The sequence below is a fragment of the Anabrus simplex genome, chromosome 11, assembly GCF_040414725.1.
Source record: "Anabrus simplex isolate iqAnaSimp1 chromosome 11, ASM4041472v1, whole genome shotgun sequence".
NCBI lineage: Eukaryota > Metazoa > Arthropoda > Insecta > Orthoptera > Tettigoniidae > Anabrus > Anabrus simplex.
Window position 1 is genome coordinate 26,779,412 of NC_090275.1, and position 19,911 is coordinate 26,799,322.

Sequence of the window (19,911 nt, forward strand, 5' to 3'; positions counted from 1 at the left end):
TTTTTCTCTGGGTACTCCGGTTTTCCCTGTCATCTTTCATTCCAGGAACACTCTCCATTATCATTTCATAGCATTCATCACTCATTAATAAATCACCTTGGGAGTGGCGACCCCATTGTAATAACAGCCTATATATGTTTCATTCATTCCATCCTGGACCCGGTCAATGACTGGAAAACAGGTTGTAGATTTTCATATTCATTTACAGGGAAACCATGTATTAGTCATATTTAATATTTAATAAAAGAGGACCAAAATATACCAACCACAATATTTGAAGGTTTTACACCAGTTACGATGTCGTACCTATGACAAGGGATGTAGGGACTGTAGTCAAACTGTTGCCAGCCAAAAGACAGGACGAGTGCTTGTGTTTGAACAGCACCTAGTGACTACCACCTCTTTCTGCAGCGAGCGTTTTGACACTGATGGAAGTGAAAACATAGACGGCAGATTTCTACGACGAGGGTCAACAAAACTTTGCTCCACGCTATGACATAAGTTTCAATAAGCCTGGAATTATGGGGAAAAGTAGCTAAAAGTACGCAGAAAGGCATTAAAAAAGGAACTTATCGATAATATGTAGATGATATTTTACAGGCAAATGGTTCTTAATTAAAAAATAGTCCTTGTAATATCACTATATTAATTATCTTATTAATATGATTACGGTACTTTTATCAGTCTTCATAATTCTCCTTATTATTCTTTCAACAATAATAATAAGATCATAATCTGCATTATTTTTAACTATAGTTGTTGCTAGTCACACTAGGTTAAGGGCCGAATTCACAGTCAGCACTTATACATAAGTGGAACCCTTAAGTAATAAGGGATCACTTAAAATAAGTATTCACTTACAGTAGAGTCTCGATTATCCGACCTAAACGGGACCTGAAGTACGTCGGATAACCTTTGAAGATGAACTGAAACAAACAGGAAGGCTATACTGTATTACTATGTTTTACGGTACTCTATTTATTGACTTACCAATTAAATTGTACAGTAGATGCAGTTCTGAACAAAAACATTCCAAATGTCTTACGAAAAGAAACTTGTCAACAATGTCTGCTTGCCTGCTGATTCACATTTTCTTGGTGCAAGATCCCGCCGTCGATGATAATCCTTCATTACGAGTAATTTTTTTTCTCCTTTTGTTCTGAAATGCCTCGTTCTTCTTCTTCCTCATTTTCGTTAGCATTCACAAAAGCAAGAATATCAGGATCAGTTAGTTCAAACAGATAATCTTGTGCACACCACTTACATCTTGAGTCGTAGCATCCTCACAGACAGGAACACAATTCAGTAAGGGAACAATGTTTTTCCATGTCTTCTTGTACCACCTCCTCTCGATGTTCAACCTCACTCGTATGTTCCCACACTTTCTAATGTCGTTGTTCCAACTTCTTCCCATGACTGCGCTATCCAGTAGCCACGTCTTTCATGTGGTTTCATTGCCATTGTTCATTTTCTCTATCAGAGATGAAAGGAGTTTCCGGCGATATTTCATCTTCAATATTTCCAGCACACCTTGGTCCATTGGCAGCATAATGACGTCACGTTAGGAGAGAGAAACATGAACATGAACAGGAACAATAACAGAAATGTTTTAAATGTCCCAGGCTTCTTTGCTTTACTGATCGTAAGCAATTTTGCTTTTAAGTTCCCAGTAATATTAGTACAGGCAACAACAGTAACTTTCCTTACTACGCTTGTAGCCACGTGCAGACGTCTTGACTTGGTCTGAGAGAGTTTTTGATGGCAGCATCTTGAAATTCAGTCCTGTCTCATCACAATTAAATATCTGATCACGGGTTAATCCTTCAGCAAGAATTATTTCTCGAAATTCCCTTTTAAATTTCATGACCTCATAGGATTTAGCTGACAATTTTTCTCCACAGATATTAAGCTGCCCAATGCCGTACCGTTTTTGCCACCGATCAAGCCACCCAGCACTGGCAGTAAAATTAGGATCCCCTTCATTAAACTCCTTCTGGAAATACATCGCCATTTATTGCAAAATGGGGCCAGATATTGGCAGGCCTTTTTCCTGGTTTTGAGTGAACCAAATAAATAGTGCTTCACTTACTTTTTCGCACTCACATTTTTCATTGTTTTTCTAATTTTCAGTGCTCTGGTAGAGCACCACTTTTGAATTTCTTCCCTCTTATGTTTCCAGTCTCCCACTGTAACACGTCCAACACCATAATCTGGAGCCACTTTTTGAAGAGTTTCCCCTTTGTCCAGTCTCTTTAACCCACTCAACTTGTCTTCCACAGAAACAATCACTTTCTTCCATTTACTCGCCATGCTCACAGAGGGTATGAAAACTATAACATCCACACCTACCAATACCACACTGAACAATGACTGAAAACTCGCTGCACCTGTCCTTGAGAAAAACCCGGTCCTATCACATGACTGCCAGTGCTTGTCCCACGCTCGCACCCTCCACACCGGGTGTCCCAGAATTGCCTCCACCTAAAGTTCAAATTAAGCCTACCAGTGTCGGAAAACACGGAATGTCGGATAAGCGAAGGTTGGTTGAGCGAGACTCTACTGTATATGAGTTTATACTTCATAGACAGCACTTAAAGAGCACACTCATTGTTACAGTAAGTATTCACTGGAGATGTGGCAATGCTGTATATTATGCCCATGCTTCCTGGATCGTGTAGTTCTGGCTACCGAATGGTGGGATGATCTATCATGTTTTGTTTTCCGAAGGACATCGCGCGACCGTGCGCAACATTTTTGAGGTTAAAAGATCATCTATACTGTATGGATAACAAAACAGCGAGCTGAGACGGCACCTGCAAGAACTTGTGTCGACGTATGTGCACATAATATAGAACAAACAGACCGACACAGTTTCTCGTCAGAATATGAATGACATGGGAAAAACTTGTTGTTGACAATGCAAAGTACAAAAATGCCCAGAGTCAAATTTTATTCTTAATAATACGTTTATAGTTATCCAGGTACTCGAACCTATATAAATATTCATCCAAATGTAGAATATCTAGCCTTACAACTCTTAATGATTTGACAAATATATCCATAGTTGTTACGTTGTAATAGGCCTAATTACTTCCCCAATAAAATGTAAATAGTATATTTTGATGCGCGATGCCATAATTTCAGAAACTTCTGATATAATCCAGCAAACAATTGGTTGACTAACCTCATATAATTAGCACAAATCAATCTTAAAATAAATGGTGGCAGTGCAACATGTTCGATTTTCTTATAACTCAGTATAGTTCTTTACTATTCCATAGGCCTACAGTCTTGATAACTTATCAACTTGTAACACGTTTCCAATTAATGAAGCGAAATACCGGTAATGATGGTGATGATAATAATAATAATAATTGTTACAGGGTTACCCGTGGAGCAGAAAGAGGTGAAAGAAGGTGCAGGCTTGAATGGGTCTAACTACAATATTAAGAATTGAATTAAAATTTTAATAAAGATTATATTTCTTGAACAAAGTGGAGGTGGGACAGGTTTTTCTCCGGGTACTCCAGTTTTCCCTGTCATCTTTCATTCCAGCAACACTCTCCATTCTCATTTCATAGCATCTATCATGCATTAATAAATCACTTTGGGAGTGACGACCCCATCGTACTAACAGCCTATATCTTCTTCATTCATTACATCCCTGACCCGGTCAATGACTGGAAAACAGATTGTAGGTTTTCATTTTCATATACTTCTTGAAATATCAACAAACAAATTTCCACAAGGAAAAATAACAATCAGGTACAATGCCATTCTTGAAACCAGATTAGAAAAAAGTCAAGATTCAGAACCGTAAGAACTTTGGGCTTTAAGTCCCTAGTTTTACAATTTTACAAACGGAAGTGGTGTTACTTACTTAAGGGCAGAAATCCCCTAATTCAAGAGCGCTTGCTCCCAAAATACAGTATCTAGCCTTCCAGAAGCACTCGTTACTATTACAAAATTTGAAAAAGAGCGAACAGGCTCTCAGTTTCTTACTGCCCATTCAAGGCAACGTAATACACAATTCTTACACTCTCTGGCCTCTCGAACTTTATCCCTATTATTTCGATTTCCTGAAGGTGGTATTTAGATTTGTAGTAAGGGATAGTGGGTTTGTATTTGTTAATCTTTTCTAGATTAACCTCCTCTGCCTAACCGCTATGGTGCTCGAATCTCACAGTCAGATCTAATATGAATCCTTGAGAGCTGTTGTCTTTAAAGGCTATGATGTCAATTCTCTGCGAACTACCATTTATGGCCAGTCCGTGTACCTCCTCATGTACACTGAATCCCTTCTTTCTCAGTTCTTCGGCAATGAAGGATCTGATCTGGTGGTGCCACGTGTTTCTTAGGAGCTCCCCACATGTGCAGAATCCGAGGACATGACCAAGAGTTTCTTTCTCTCTGTGGCAATGCCAACAGAGGTTGTTGTCCAGGGATCTGCCTGGCACCGAGCGCAAACTGTTTGTCACATTACATTTCAACAGGATTTTCCATCTCTACTGTGTGCGCAGAAAGCATTCTGTGAAGGAAATGCAACATTCAGTAAAATCATTATCCTCCATCTTGCTGCAACATAAGTAAGTCACTTAAGTGGGTGTGGAAGATCCACTTATAGCAATAAGTGGGACACTTAAGTAGGTAATATGAAATGAAACCTGGCTTATAAGGGGCACTTTATGTATAAGCGCTTTCTACGAAATCGGCCCTAAGACTAGTTAAATGTAAGAAAGGGAATTCATACATAACTTTGCCCAGATAAATACAAAAATATCTTACTTATTCAACTCAGATGGAACCCCATGGTTGTCACATCATGCTCTCAAAATGTAAGCCCATGAGAAGACGAGGGTCACAATGAAAGTACATTTAAGATACAAAGCATCTGCATAGTTGCAGCTAGACTAATGGTCATGGGATATTTCTTTTTTCCTTTCTTAGTACTCTGGTGACTGTGGAGTGAAAAGGACACTTACGCAAGTCTCTCCCGTTCTTCGATGTCACGCTTGTGGGCTTCAACGAACGGTGTGAATTGGGGACAGAGCTTATCAAGAAGTTCTGCAAAACCAATCATCGCTTCTTCACGTGATATGTTGCTAAGCGCCTGCCATGCTATTCTGGAAATGAAGAAAAGCATATTATTATATTGCCATAATGCCAAAAAAAATGAAATACTATCCTTCTATTTTCTTAAGACACTGAAGAAAGGGCTGAAAGGTGTGATGGATGTTTAACTTCACAGTTCCTTGAGCAATGGTCTCCAACCTATTATTTCTACGACCACAAAACAAAAAAACAATAATAACGAGGTATCATGTTGGACTGAGAGTGAAAGAAAAACTGAAGGAAATGAACAGAACTTGGAAAGAAAAGAAAAAACACTTGAAAAGAGCAAGATGTACAGAAGCAAAAGGAGCTTGCAAGAAAGTAATTGCTGAAGAAAAGCTGGGGAAGATTCATAAAGGAAATGAATGACACTTTACACTATTAAAAATGATTATATAAGATAATCAAAAACAGAAACTATGCAATGTGAACTCTGGGAAAAATAACAAAGTAGTAATAGTAACAAAATCAGAAAGACTATTTCCATGAAGCACTGAATGTAAGAAATCAGACTTTGGAGACTTTACCCACAAAGCAGGATCAGAGAAATAAGTAATAGGAACAGGACCTGACATTACAATGGCAGAGGTAGTCTGGCCAGCAAAAAAGGATAGAGATGGGCACAGCTTTGATGGCAGATGAAGTGCCCATAGAAATGAACAAGGGTGCAGGACCTGTGGTAGTGCAGTGGACATACAGACTGTTAGAGTGGATGGAGAGAGAAGCAAGTTCCTGGAGATTGGCAAAAGGGAGTTATAATACCAAAATTCAAGAAAGGAGGCAAGATATGTGGTTCCTACCTAGGAATCCATCTCACAAGTTGTCAATATAATAGAAAGGATATTGGAAAGAAGAACTACATAAAAGGTGGAAAGACTGTTACAAGAGGAGCAATGCGGATTCAGAAGTGGAAGGTCAACAGTGGAACCCATTTTCGTTCTAACACAGAACATGGAAAAGAAAGCCTGAAGAGAAGTATAGGGAGAACACTGATAAATTGACTTGAAAATGGCTTATGGCAATAATCCTAGCCTGGGAAAGCCTGACATTCAGAGGTATAGGAAAGGAAGTAATACTAATCTTAGAAGCAATAGACTACAATTGTTCAGCTGTGTCAAGACAGCAGTGGGTAAAACGGACTGTTAGGAAATATGAAGTGAACTAAAGCAAGGAAAAGTGCTGTCGCCTTTACTATTCATAATGACATCATGAAGGCAGCAAGGGAAGGTTACAGAGATGCAAGAATGAATGTAATGATGTTCGCCAATGATTTGATCAGAAGAAAGGATGAGAAGGAAGTGCAACAAGTAAATGGAAAGAATGAACAATGGGGTTGGAAGATCAGTGTGGAGAAGAGGAAGATAATGGTCAATGAGTAGGCCTACAAGAATGAAAGAAGAAAAAGGAGCAATTAAAACAGGAGACAAACTTGAAGTAGTGAGGAACTTCAAGTATTTGGGAAATTAACTAATGGAAAATGCAAGACTGGATATGGAAATCAGAAGAATACTTTTTTTTTTGTTAGTTGCTTTACGTTGCACCAACACAGATACAGTAGGTCTTATGGCGACGATGGGATAGGAAAGGCCTAGGAGTTGGACGGAAGCGGCCGTTGCTTTAAGTAAGGTACAGCCCCAGCATTTGCCTGGTATGAAAATGGGAAACCACGGAAAACCATCTTCAGGGCTGCCGACAGTGGGATTCGAACCCACTATCTCCTGGATGCAAGCTCACAGCCGCGTGTCCCTGACCGCACGGCCAACCCACCCGGTAAAAGAGAAAGAGGAATACAACTTGGGAGTGCCTTCTACTGCTGGGCACAGAGTCCAATATACCAAAAAAAAAAAGGCATATCAATGAAAACTAAAGTAATGTACAAGGAAAATTATATACCTATAATGATATACAGTACATAGCAGGAACCAAGAAAATGATATGAGAGATGAAAGTAGAGTAAAGGCAGCTGAAATAAATTTTTTGAGGAGTATGGTACAGAAGACAAAGAGGGACAGAGTGAGAAATAAAGACATACAAAAAAATCCACTGTTCTAGCCCTTCAGGCAAGCAACTCATTGTTGAAAACATCCTAGAGATATGAGCTACAAATTTTAGATGAATAAAATATAATAAAGTATGAGAATATATTCTTTAATTTTGTTCCTAAAAATTACAATCCTTTTCTTAATCATTGTTATCTGGTCGATTAGAGTAGCAGTTCATCTTTTTTTACCACTACGAGCACTAATGTGAACCAATGCAGTTTTTCACTTAAAGCCCTTAATAATTACATTCAGTGAGGACATTTTTCAAAAAATTAAAAAAATTCCTGAGAGTTTTGAACCAAGGAACACATTACAGAAAGAATTATGTGAATTAGTTAATTTGGCTATGACTTGAATAAAAAGGAAAATGAGTAAAGAAATGAGCGATTTTACAATAGGCTGGTTTTTTTTTTGGAAGTGCATTTAGGCCGGAAATTATTTTTAGTTTTCTTGTGGGTTTTTTTTTTTTTCAGAGCTATACAACATTCACAATTTGAAAGTTTTCTGGGTCATTTATCCCTTCAACTTTCGGCACAATTGACAAAACTGCTTAATTTTACATTTTTCGTCTGCTAAAAAATGTTTTGAACATTAAAAACTAAATATTCCAATGGAAAAAAAAGCAGACAATAACAGCTGGAGAAAAAAATATATTTACATGGCAGTTTAATATAAAAGTACATTTTAAAATTTCTAAACTAATTTGCTAATAAAACTCAATATAATATTCAAATGCTATTTGATTGTGTTAGCTGATGTACGCTTTGGGAAGTATTGCATGAAACGGGCGCTCCTCCCTATCTTACTGCTATGATAAAAAGCTTATATGAAAACATCACCCTAGTCAAGCTGAACTGTGGCTTATCAGAGGCCTTCAGAATATCAAAAGGAGTGAGATAAGGTTGTATTCTGTCCCCCGTTGTTCAAAATATAGATAGGGAATAAATTATGCGAAGGGCTTTGGACAGCTGGCATGGTAGAGTGTCAGTTGGAGAATGTTACAGAACCTGTATTTTGCTGATGATTCTATTCTACTGGCAATCAGTGAAGATGAACTTGCTGAATTGTTGCAACAGGTAGAAAATGAAAGTCTTCAACTTGAACTGGAAGTGAATTGCAGCAAAACCAAGGTGATGGTTGTTGATAGAGGAAAGAAGCTCCCATTTTGTGGTGGTCTAGCAGGCCTAGATGTTGTTAATGGGTTTGTTTTTCTTGACTCCTTGCTCAACAACTCTAAGAGCAGCAATAAAGCTGCCAGAAGAAAAATTTCTCTCGGAAATGTGTCAGTATTTTTAGTCTTCTTCTACGACTTTAAATCATGGACTGTGAAAGGCAAGGTCAAAAATTACATGGATGCATTTGAAATGTGGTGGTGGCAGAGGATGCTACAAATACTTTGGACGGAAAAAAGAACTAACTTCTCCATAATCAAAGAGCTTGGTATCCCAAATAGACCTTTAACTTGTTAGACAGAGAACCTTGCAGTTCTTTGGACACATACCAAGGGGAGACAATAGCCTTGAAAAAAACAAGTTATGCAAGGAAAACTAAATGGAATCAGGCCAAGTAAAAGGGCTCCCAGAAGAATGATAGACTAGATCGAAGACACAACTCGCGCACCTCTTCAAGTGATAATCCGGAAAGCAGAAGACCATAGATAATGGCGACTGCTAGTGAACTCTGTCAAACAGCAAAATAAGAATGAGATCTCGATTTTTCAATATTTTTAATAGCTATATATATCAAATACTCCTTATCAATTAAAAAATATTTTGGACTTCTTTTCACATCTTCTTCTTGGCCTTCTCCAAATATCTGGGGTCAGAACGAATGTGGATTAAACCCAGTTTTACAACGAGATTCCTTTTCTGATACCAATCCTATGAGGAGGGATGTACTCACTATTGCGTATTTCTACAGTGATTTGTAGCATGATATGTTCTATATAAATAATGATAATAATAATAATAATAATAATAATAATAATAATAATAATAATTGTACCGGGCGGTACACCTCCGCGCCGCTAATTCAAACATTGTGCCAGTTGAAACTCCTCTACTGGAGGAAGCCTGAACTTTAACAACCATGTTAATTCTAAAGTTTCTCAGAAGATGTCTCTACTGTAAATTTTGAAGTGTTCTGAACTATGTCAATTTCGATTCGTGTTTGTCTGCTCCATAGCAAGAACTTTGAACATTCTCTAACAGATGTGTCTACCAAAACTGATAACGCTCTCTGGTGTAAAGGAATGAACTGTCCGGAAGAAATTTAACATTCATAAATTTTGTTCTGTGGTTTGAGAGTTGGCAATATAATCCTTTCTTTCCGCTTGTTTTGAATGTAGCCGATCAGGAATTTCTGTAATTAATTTTCCACCAATAAGGTGTTTCTTCTTTGTCTGGTGTATTAGTTTTTTGCTGTTATCCAATAAAATTTTGTGGGCGGGTTCTAATCATTCATGAAACGTCTCGAATTTTCCGCGAGGGTATATAAACTGCTGATTTTCTGGTCTCCTCACCACTTCAGTAACATCTTTCCTAGTGTGATTATATAGCAGGGGGCGGGAAGCGCCTCTTTCTTCAGGCGGCAGTTCATCCATCAGGTAATGGCCTTTTAATAACTTCTTTGCTTGCTAGCTCAGCAGTTTAACCCTCGGGGCAGGTTCGAAGCTTTTATCATGTAACCTTCCTTTAAAATGTAAAAGACTCTTGGTATAAATTCCGTCTCTTTAACTACCAATCGGGATAGAGAGTGCCTAACCCTCTCGGGCTCCCTCTCATAGTGTTTTTGAGGCGACTACGTTTTCATAACCTTTTTTTTTTCTTCGCTTCATAATGTAATAAAGTTTTCCTATCGTGTCACCTCCGTAGTATGGGATTAGCCTTTGCATAAGCGGCCTAGTGCCAAATAGGTTTTAAAAAAGGTGTATTAGGAGTGCAAGTTACGCCTCCACTCAAGTTGGTATTTTGGGGCCTTGTAATTGACCTGTTTCTTTACTTAATAGGCCTCAGTAGATTGGGTATTATTACCCCTGTTCTTATGTGCCTGGAGGGCAGCTTAAAGGTGGAGTTTGGTGTGGCCTTTGAATAGGCTTGAACTTTGAGAGTGGGCTGCTCTTTCTTAAATTTGGTTTGTGTGTGCCTCGAGCAGGCTTAACTGGTAATTGGGAGCTAGTGCTCCTTGGCATGATCGAGGTTTTCTGCCCCTTTGTTGAACCTTGTTCATAAGTAAAGTTGAGCTCATTGCTCAAGGATTGTGAATCTGGGGCTCGAAGCCCAAAATCCATTAACAAACTGTAATTGTACATCCTTAACTTGTTGATATGCTACTGAGTACCTGTTATTCTTGTTATTTCTTGATCTTGAAAAGAAAATATAACCTTTGTTAAAGTTTTAAATTAACTTTAATTTCGTAAGTTGAGACCTATTCATCCCAGCACCTTCTTTCACCTCTTAACTACCACGGACAACTCTGTAACAATAATAATAATAATAATAATAATAATAATAATAATAATAATATCGTATCGCATTTACAAGCATAATGTGTAAAAATATATCTTTTTTTTTTTGCTAGGGCTTTTACGTCGCACCGACACAGATAGGTCTTATGGCGACAATGGGATAGGAATGGCCTAGGAGTTGGAAGGAAGCGGCCGTGGCCTTAATTAAGGTACAGCCCCAGCATTTGCCAGGTGTGAAAATGGGAAACCATGGAAAACCATCTTCAGGGCTGCCGATAGTGGGATTCAAACCTACTATCTCCTGGATGCAAGCTCACAGCCGCGCGCCTCTACGCACACGGCCAACTCGCCCGGTAAAATATATAATTAACATACAAAGTAAAATATAGAGGTAATTAAACTAGAATGTCCAGCTTCAACAACCAGTCCACTGCACTTGGTATCAATTCATGCAGTCCGTAAACCATCCTTAAATGCTGACAGTGGACAACTCTCAACAACATGAAGCAATGTCCGATTCTCAGCACCACACTCACACACAGCACTTTCACAATATCCCCACTTTTTCATCATATATCGGCACCTGCCGTGGCCTGTTCTGAAACAGTTGAGTTTTGACCACTCATGTCGAGGAAGATCGAAACCTGGCACTTTCTTCGTCGGGTCTTTAATCAGAAAGGCGTTGGTGGGCGGACATTGTTCCCATCGCTGTCTCCATTCTGCTGTTACACTGAATTTTTCATAGGAGTGTAGATCAGTCCAGAGTGGATTCCTGGATTTCAACCTCATCACAGGTGGATCTCGTAAGGCATTGAACAAAAGCGAGTTCCTGTGTGTAAAGGTCTTCTTGAGCAACTGTACTTTCGCTGCTTTTCTCCGCAGATCTGGAGGAGCAATGTTTGCTAAAACAGGCAGCCACTGAGTAGGAGTGGACCTCACTGTACCATTAACAACTCTCATGGTTTCATTGAGCTGTACGTCAATTTTGCTCGAATGTACGCTGTTTTCCCACACAGGAGCGCAGTACTCACTAGCCGAGTATGCTAGAGAAAGTGAAGCAGTGCGAAGAGTGTTTGCATCTGCACCCCAGTTGCTGCCCGCTAGTTTATGCAGTAGATTTACTCTTTCTTTGACAGATTCGAGCAATACTGTTTGAATGACAAGGATCAATCCAGTGTGACACCCAGATATTTTGGAAAGAAGTTGTGGGAGATTTCTGTTCCATTAAAAAACGCATGTAGCTTCCGATTAGCTTCCACGTTATGCAAGTGGAATGCTGTTACTTCCGTTTTACTAGGATTTGGTTGGAGTCTCCATTTGTGAAAATAGTCACACACGGTAGCTAGGTCCTCTGTAAGTACATCCTCACAGTGTACCAAATCCGTACTCTGAGTAATTAAAGCTAGATCATCTGCAAACTGTATCTTCTTTGAAGTTGTTCTTGGCAGGTCATGGATGTAAAGATTGAATAGAATCGGAGATAAAACTGACCCTTGGGGTAAACCATTATTTAGAGATCTCAACCTGCTTTTTTCACTGTTCAAAAATACAGCAAGTCGACGGTTAGATAACATGTTGTTTAGTAAGCATGCTAGCTTCTGACAAGGGATGACTTGAACAAACTTGAACAACAGTCCCTCTCTCCAGACCGTGTCATAGGCTGATGTAAGGTCGACAAAAGCTGCAGCAGTCTTCAGTCTTTTCTGGAATCCTGCTTCAATCTCTGTTGTCAGTGTTAACACCTGATCACAACAACTACGATTCTTTCTGAAACCCCCTTGCTCAACTGGGATGACTCTTTCTATTGCTTCCTGGATACGGTTAAGTATCATTCTTTCGAGCATCTTGTAGATTACGCTAAGGAGTGAAATTGGTCGATAATGTGAAGCATCAGTTCATTCCTTTCCTGGTTTCAAGACTGCAATTACTTTGGCTTGTTTGAACAACTTAGGTAATTTACCAGTTCGTAGAATTTCAATAAAGAAGTTGACTAGCCATTGTTTTGTACCAGGAACTCAGGATAGATTTCATCCAGACCAGCAGCTTTATTTATCTTTATCTTGGATAGAGCCTTGTCCAATTCTTCAGTACTGAAGTCATAGGAATACTCCGGATGGGATGCCAACTGTGATCTTCTCGTTCTTAGTTGCTTCTTAACACTCCTTGCGTGTACCTTGTCCATCTTCGCTCTAGAGATTTGTGTCAGTCTGGAGGCAATGGTGTTTGGGTTCATTGGCAAACTTCTGCGTTTCATTGTACGGTCACTACCAAGTTTTCTTATGAGGTTCCAGGCTTTACGACTAGAGTGTGTGAAGTCCATCTCTGCTGTAGTTCTGTGTCACTTCTCTCTCCTAGATTTATTTAGAGCCCTTAGCAACTCATCAGCTGTTGTTTTATTAGGAGAGTTCTGATATTCGGTGTAGAGCTGATTACATTCTTTTGACCATCCTGGTATGTACATTTTACGATATCCCCGGGGAATAAACTTCCTAGCATTAGGTTTTATGGCGTTGACAAATCTATTGTAATTTTCAGCAACTGATGGTATCCATTGTACAGTGTTATCAAGCCCTTTTTCAAATTTATCTCACTTTGCTAGATGAAAATTCCAACGAGGTTGTGGTACTGAAGACACAAGAGGGATCTCAGTGCCATAGTAAATAACTGGTCTGTGTTGACTGTGAGGAAAGGAACTGATGACCTTTCCTTGTACCATGTGTTGATTCTCAGGAGTTGACTGTGACACTAAGCACAGGTCAGGAGAATAATCCTTTAGCCATCTGCCAGAATGAAATGTGCCGCCAGGATGTTTAGCATTGTGGACGAGTTGTAGGGAGTTTGCTTCAATCCAGTTATTTAGGTTGGACCCACTATCATCTTCGAATTCGTATCCCCATGCTGGGCTGTGACTATTGAAATCTCTGACGTACAGAACAGGGTGATCAAAAACCTTTAATGAACGGCTGGACCAACTGACGCCTGGTGGTTTATAGATATTCACAACAGTAATGCCTGAGATTTCCACTGCCAGGACAGAGATATCTGTTGAGTTGTCTTCATAAACAACTTTAAAATCAGTTAACTGGGACCTGATGTAAGTTGCGATCCCATAACGTTCATCATTGATTGCCCCAGCGAGATTGTAACCACCTATTTTTCCTCTTCTGTAGAGATCTTCACTGTCACTGGTATGTCTTTCCTGTAGTGCTATCAAATCCACGTTGTTCTCCAGCATAAGGCGAGACAGGTACTGACTCTTTGGTGGTGATATGGATTCGATATTTAAGTGACAAATGCAGAGATTGTTACCAAGTCTGATCAACAAGTGTTCTGGTTGGTCCTGAAAAGGACTGTTAGTGGACATAGTACTTGCTATCATCTGCTTGTTGCTGTGTAGTAGCACCTTCGTGGAAGAATCAGCCGGTGTACCACCTTTGCCCAGGGAACGCCCGAATGCCTTATCTAGCACTCTTCGGGGAGGCTCCTTCCATGTTTACAAGGGAGTGTGGAAATTTTTTCACGAGATACTTGTGAAGTATTCACACTCCACAAGCGTGTGGGATTCTTACCCGCCAAAAACCACATACAGTTTTCCCATAATGTGTATTTCCGCCCTGGAACCACTCTCGCATTACTTCAGGGCGGCATTGTGCTTTTACCCTACCAGGCTGCTTCTTTCTTCGTTTCTCCTATACTGACGTTCATGAGCATCCAAATCACCCTTTTTCTCTCAGGGGATACTTTCTGCACATGCAGCAATATGATTCCAACATTCCTGGTTCCGTAACATTTCTAAGACAATAGATTCTGGTGTCAGTTCTCATTGCTCAACTTCCAAACAACATCTCCGTGCAGACCATCGCTCACATACAAAAAAATGTGTGAAGTACATCGTCAGCAGCATTACAACAAATACACAATGGATCGCTCGCTCTGCTATTCAATGTAGAAATTTTCTAAAGTATCCATGACCTGTCAAGAGCTGCATATGGTAATAATTAACTTCACCATGTTAATAATAATAATAATAATAATAATAATAATAATAATAATAATAATAATAATAATAATAATTGTACTGGGAGGTACACCTCACCATCGCACATTTAAAAGAAGCACCGTAAGGAACACTATCTATGGAACACAACTTGGAACTGCTAATGCATAAAGTTGGGACATTGATCAGAAAATGTCACTACTGAATAATTGAGTAATATGTTATTTTAAAGTTTCCTAAACTGATTGGATTTATTTGTTTTGTTTTGGTGTACATCAAGAAGTTTGAACTTTTCTCCATACATGTCTCTACAAAAAACTGAGGTGCAAAGTGGAATAATTAGTGATTGGAAGAAGTTTTGTGTTTATAGGTTTTCTCAACTAAATTAACGTCCATTTATTTTGGTACTTCAAGGTTTGTAACACTTCCTTCTCATCCCGCCAGCTTTGGAGTCCGGCCAATAACAAATTTTCTGTAATTATTTTTCAGCCAATTACAGGCTTCTTGTAAGTTTTTGGTTTAACCAACAAAAATGAGAGGGTGTGGCCGGATTTAGTCCAGAGCCTTCTCGAACCCTCCTCTCAGGTTTATAAGCTGAGGCTTTTCCAAGTTACCTTGTCTTATAGATGGTCGTGTTATTGAGTGTGTGTGTGTGTGTGTGTGTGTGTGTGTGTGTGTGTGTGTGTGTGTGTGTGTGTGTGTGTGTGTGTGTGTGTGTGTGTGTGTGTGTGTGTGTGTGTGTGTTAAGACAGGAGGTGGGGTGCCTCATTCTTTGGCAGGCAGAACATCAGCCCAGGTAATGGTCACCAGTTTTCTTTCTCTGTAGCTCCGCAAACTTACCCGAGGGGAAGGTTCTAATTTCTAACTATGTAACCATCTGTTTCCTAAAAATGTAAACAACTTCTTGTTAATGTAAAATTTCATAAATACTTAAACTGTAAATCAGGATAGAGAGTGCGTTACCCTTTATTTGGCGTTCGAGACCACAGCGCATGACCTTGGATGTGCCGCGCTGATCTCCGAGAGCTGGCAGTTTGCTTCTACAAATCTATTCGTCTGCGACTTCAAAATATTTATGGATCTTCATATGTTGTTCGATAGTGTTGTGACTTTGTACCTGACAGAGTGTAAAAACTGACCCATATGACCGTTCTCCACTATTCATAAACATTGAGAGACTTTACTCATCATTGCGTGTATCGTACTACCTTTCATAATATTACGTACTGTTATTTTAAGTGACTCGCAATTTCTACCCCCATCATCAATTTATATTTCATCTTATACCGATCCAGAGTTCACTTATTCTTTTTCATATGCATTGTTTTTTCTTGTTTTTTATGTTTTGAACGGCTGACGAAGACCTGGACTAGGGTCGAAACCGGTCCCATTTCTAATCACTATTAAATAAGAATGTAATCACTACATTCCTTTCTTTTATGTATAGAATAGGTTGAACCTCTTTTTCAATTATTTAATTTTTAACGTTAATACTTTCAATACGGAACAATGAAAAATTTTTATCTTTAAATTTAATTTTTAGTGTGTTACCCTCTCGAGTTCCCCTTCAATTTATCTTGAGGTGACTACGATTTTGTAACTGTTTCTCTTTCGGTAGAGCATAAATTAACCTTTTTTTCTAGTCACCTCAGTAATGTGGAATTAGCCTCTGCATCATCGGGCCACAAGCCCAAGTAGGGTTTTAAACCTTTGATTTTCAGGAGCGCAAGTATACGCCTCCATATATTTTTTAGTTAAGGCCAGTAATTTAACCTGTTCTCCTTTTTCACGAAGGCCCAGTAGTATGGGTACTAGATATCCCTGTGTTAACTAAATTGTAAATTGGGCCTAGAGAGGCCAGAAATTGTAAGGTTTCTGTAATGTTCCATTGAGTAGTGCCATACTACTGGGCCTTCATGAAAAAGAAGAACAGGTTAAATTATTGGCCCCAACTCAAAAATGTATGGAGATGTACACTTGCGCTCCTGAAAAACCAAGCTTTAAAACCCTACTTGGGCTTGTGGGCCGATGATGCAGAGACTAATCCCACACTACTGAGGTGACTAGAAAGAAAGGTTAATTAATGCTTTACAGGAAGAGAAACAGTTACAAAATTGTAGTCACCTCAAGATAAATTGAAGGAGAACTCGGGAGGGTAACGCACTCTCTATCCCGATTTACAGTTTATGTCTTTATGAAATTATACATTAACAAGAAGTAGTTTACATTTTTAGGAAACTGATGGTTACATAGTTAGAAATTAGAACCTTCCCCTCAGGTAAGTTTGTGGAGATAGCTACAGAGATGTAAAACTGGTGGCCATTACCTGGGCTGATGTTCTGCCTGCTGAAGAATGAGGCACCCCGCCTCCTGTCTTAACACACACACTCAATAACACAACGATCTATAAGACAAGGTAACTTGGAAAAGCCGCAGCTTTTATACCCGACAGGAGGGTTCAAGAAGGCTCTGGACTAAATCTGGACATACCTTGTCATTTTTATTGGTTAAACCAAAAACTTACAAGAAGCCTGCGATTGGCTGAAAAATAATTATAGGAACTTTTGTTATTGGCCAGACTCAAAAGCTGATGGGATGAGAAGGAAGTGTTGCAAACCTTGAAGTACCAAAATAAATGAAAGTTAATTTAGATGAGAAAACCTATAAACACAAAACTTCTTCCAATCACTAATTATTCCACTTTGCACCAGAGTGCATGACGTCAGATTTTTTGCAGAGACTTCTATGGAGAAAAGTTCAAACTTCTTGATGTACACCAAAACAAAACAAATAAATCCAGTACAAAAAAAAAAAAATCCAATCAGTTTAGGAAACTTTAAAATAACATATTACTCAGGTATTCAGTAGTGAAATCTTCTGGTCAATGTTCCAACTTTATGCATTAGCAGTTCCAAGTTGTGTTCGATAGATAGTGTTCCTTAAGGCGCTTCTTTTAAATGTGCGGGGTTGAGGTGTACTTCCCGGTACAATAGTAATCATCATACGGCTTCAGCTACCATGTGCAAACATTTTAATTTGACATCATCAAAGCTGCTTGTGTGTCAATATAGATGCTTCGTTTTCCTCTACCAGATGGCAGAGTAAGCCAGATCTCTCTTGGGTGATCTATGCAGAGTTTTAATTTATCTTGTTGGGTGAACACCAAATGTATCACCGGAGATCTTTCACAAATCTGATTACCTCTGCCAGGTTTGAACCTGCAATCTTGAGATCCGGAGGCAAACACTCTACAAATGATTCACAGAGGGGGCTTGTATATTAATCAAGATGTGTATTAAGTTAAAACAAAGACAAACACTCTGCCCCCGAGCCATAGAAATCAGCCAGATGCAGCCAAAATCCGCAGCCCCAATGGGAATTGAACTGAACCCGGGATCCTCTGAACCAAAGTCCACTATGTCGACTATGCCACCAAGGAGCTGGATGATTTGTTAAGCCTCATAAAAAGTTTCAAAGCCGTAACTTTATGAAAATTTGCATTAAGGGACTGTTTCTTAGCCAAAATACTTTCTCTGTAAGTGGTAAAAGTATTACTCACGTGCAGCAATTGCAACAATTTAAGACCTTTTAAACAAACACGTTATAATACAAGACGAGGATCAAATGTTACTCACCTTCGATCACGACCGATCACATCTAGAACCCCTAATGGCGGAAGACTATCTGGGTTATATTTTCCATGACTCACTTGGCAAGTAAACGCCACTAACTTCAACTTATCTTCATACGAAAGATGGACAGCCTTGCCTTCCTTGTCTGCAAGAGAGAGAAAGTAAGGAAATTAACAACAGAATCAATAGTTTCATTGTTCTGTAAATTCCTTGTAAACAGACAGATCATGTCTTATAATTTATAAACAATCCAATTCTTTGCAAATACTGACATCATGCTAATAGCCAAGAGATTTCCAGTTTTATATGGAATTCAGAATGTAAGGATGTGTTGTGGCTTTAGACGGGATTTAAATCATAACTGCCTTAATGAGAAGCCAGAGCAGATGTCATGCAGTCACCATGCTCTGACGTTGAATTCTCCACATCAGAATAGAACATTTCCATTACAAGATGTTTTGTTAAGATGGAAGCCATGCTTTTCAATGTTGACTTTGTTAAATGATGATGATGCTAGTTGTTTAAAGGGGCCTAACATCTAGGTCATCGGCTCCTAATGGTACGAAACGTAATGACAATTTAAAAGTCCAAAACCATCCACTGACCAGAATTCTAAACATGACGTAGAATGAATGGATGGATATGAACTTAAAACAATCGGTGGATCCGACCCGTAATGCCCCACATTCCCAGAAACTAGCGTTAAACAATAGTATTACTGACCAAGGGACAGCTTCTAAAGCACAATCCTGAATCAATGATGCTTGTAGTCTAAAGGGGTCCAAAATCCAGGTCATCGGCCCCTCATAATGGTACTTATCGCTAAGAAAGTAGAATCATGGTATTTGTCATGTTGCGGTACTAATCGAAAGTAGCGTAGACTCGTGGTATTCCACACATTATGATACTACTAACAGGTAATGTAATGCGCACATGTAACACAGACCTATGGTGTTTCTCACATTGCGGCACCATTTACAGGCAACGCAAACCTATGGTGTTCCTCACATAGGTGTACTAATCACAGGGACTCGTACTATCCCGTGGAGTTCCTCACATAGTGGGTACTAATAATAGGCAAGGCAGACTCATGGTGTCACTCATATAGTGATACTAATCACAGGTTTCACACACTGTCGCTACTAATCACAAACCTATTGTGTACCTAACAGTGGTACTACGCGCAAGTAAAAGCGACCCATGGTATTCCTCGTGTGGTGGTACTAATTACAAGTAGTTTCATGGTTCTAATTCGATCATCCCTTGGTCGCCCCTTTTGACCGGCAGGGGATACCATGGGTGTATTCTTCGCCTGCGCCCCCACAGGGGGTTACTTTGTTAAAACTGCCTTGAAATTTCTTCTCAAAGCTCATGTCAGTCCCATATATTGTCATTGGATAGATTAAAGTTTTATAAATCTTCAGCTTTACGTGAAATGTCATCCACCAGCTGCAGACTAATCCTGCCATTTCCTTTCACTTACTCCGACCAGCCTTAATTCTTTCAAAAACTTCTCATCCTCATCCTCATCCTCCCTCTCATCAACCTTCGCACCCAAGTATTTAAAGGGTACTCAACTTTATTACTGTACATGGAATCATCTCAACCTCTTAAAAATATGATAATGGGTATCGAAGCAGGTATCATAAAGAACTCCGAAGC

The 19,911-nt window shown here is 39.2% G+C and overlaps 1 protein-coding gene across 2 annotated transcripts in view; it reads right to left on the minus strand.

Annotated features, from left to right (window-relative positions):
• LOC136883294 (Golgi resident protein GCP60) overlaps window positions 1-19,911 on the minus strand; it is a 130,130-nt gene that overhangs the window by 77,647 nt on the left and 32,572 nt on the right. For both annotated transcript variants that reach the window (XM_067155529.2, XM_067155528.2), the window contains exons 2-3: window positions 18,253-18,394; window positions 4,983-5,123 (exon numbers count right to left, since the gene is read on the minus strand). In XM_067155529.2, coding sequence (XP_067011630.1) covers window positions 4,983-5,123; window positions 18,253-18,394 — 283 coding nt within the window. The remainder of the gene's footprint in view (window positions 1-4,982; window positions 5,124-18,252; window positions 18,395-19,911) is intronic.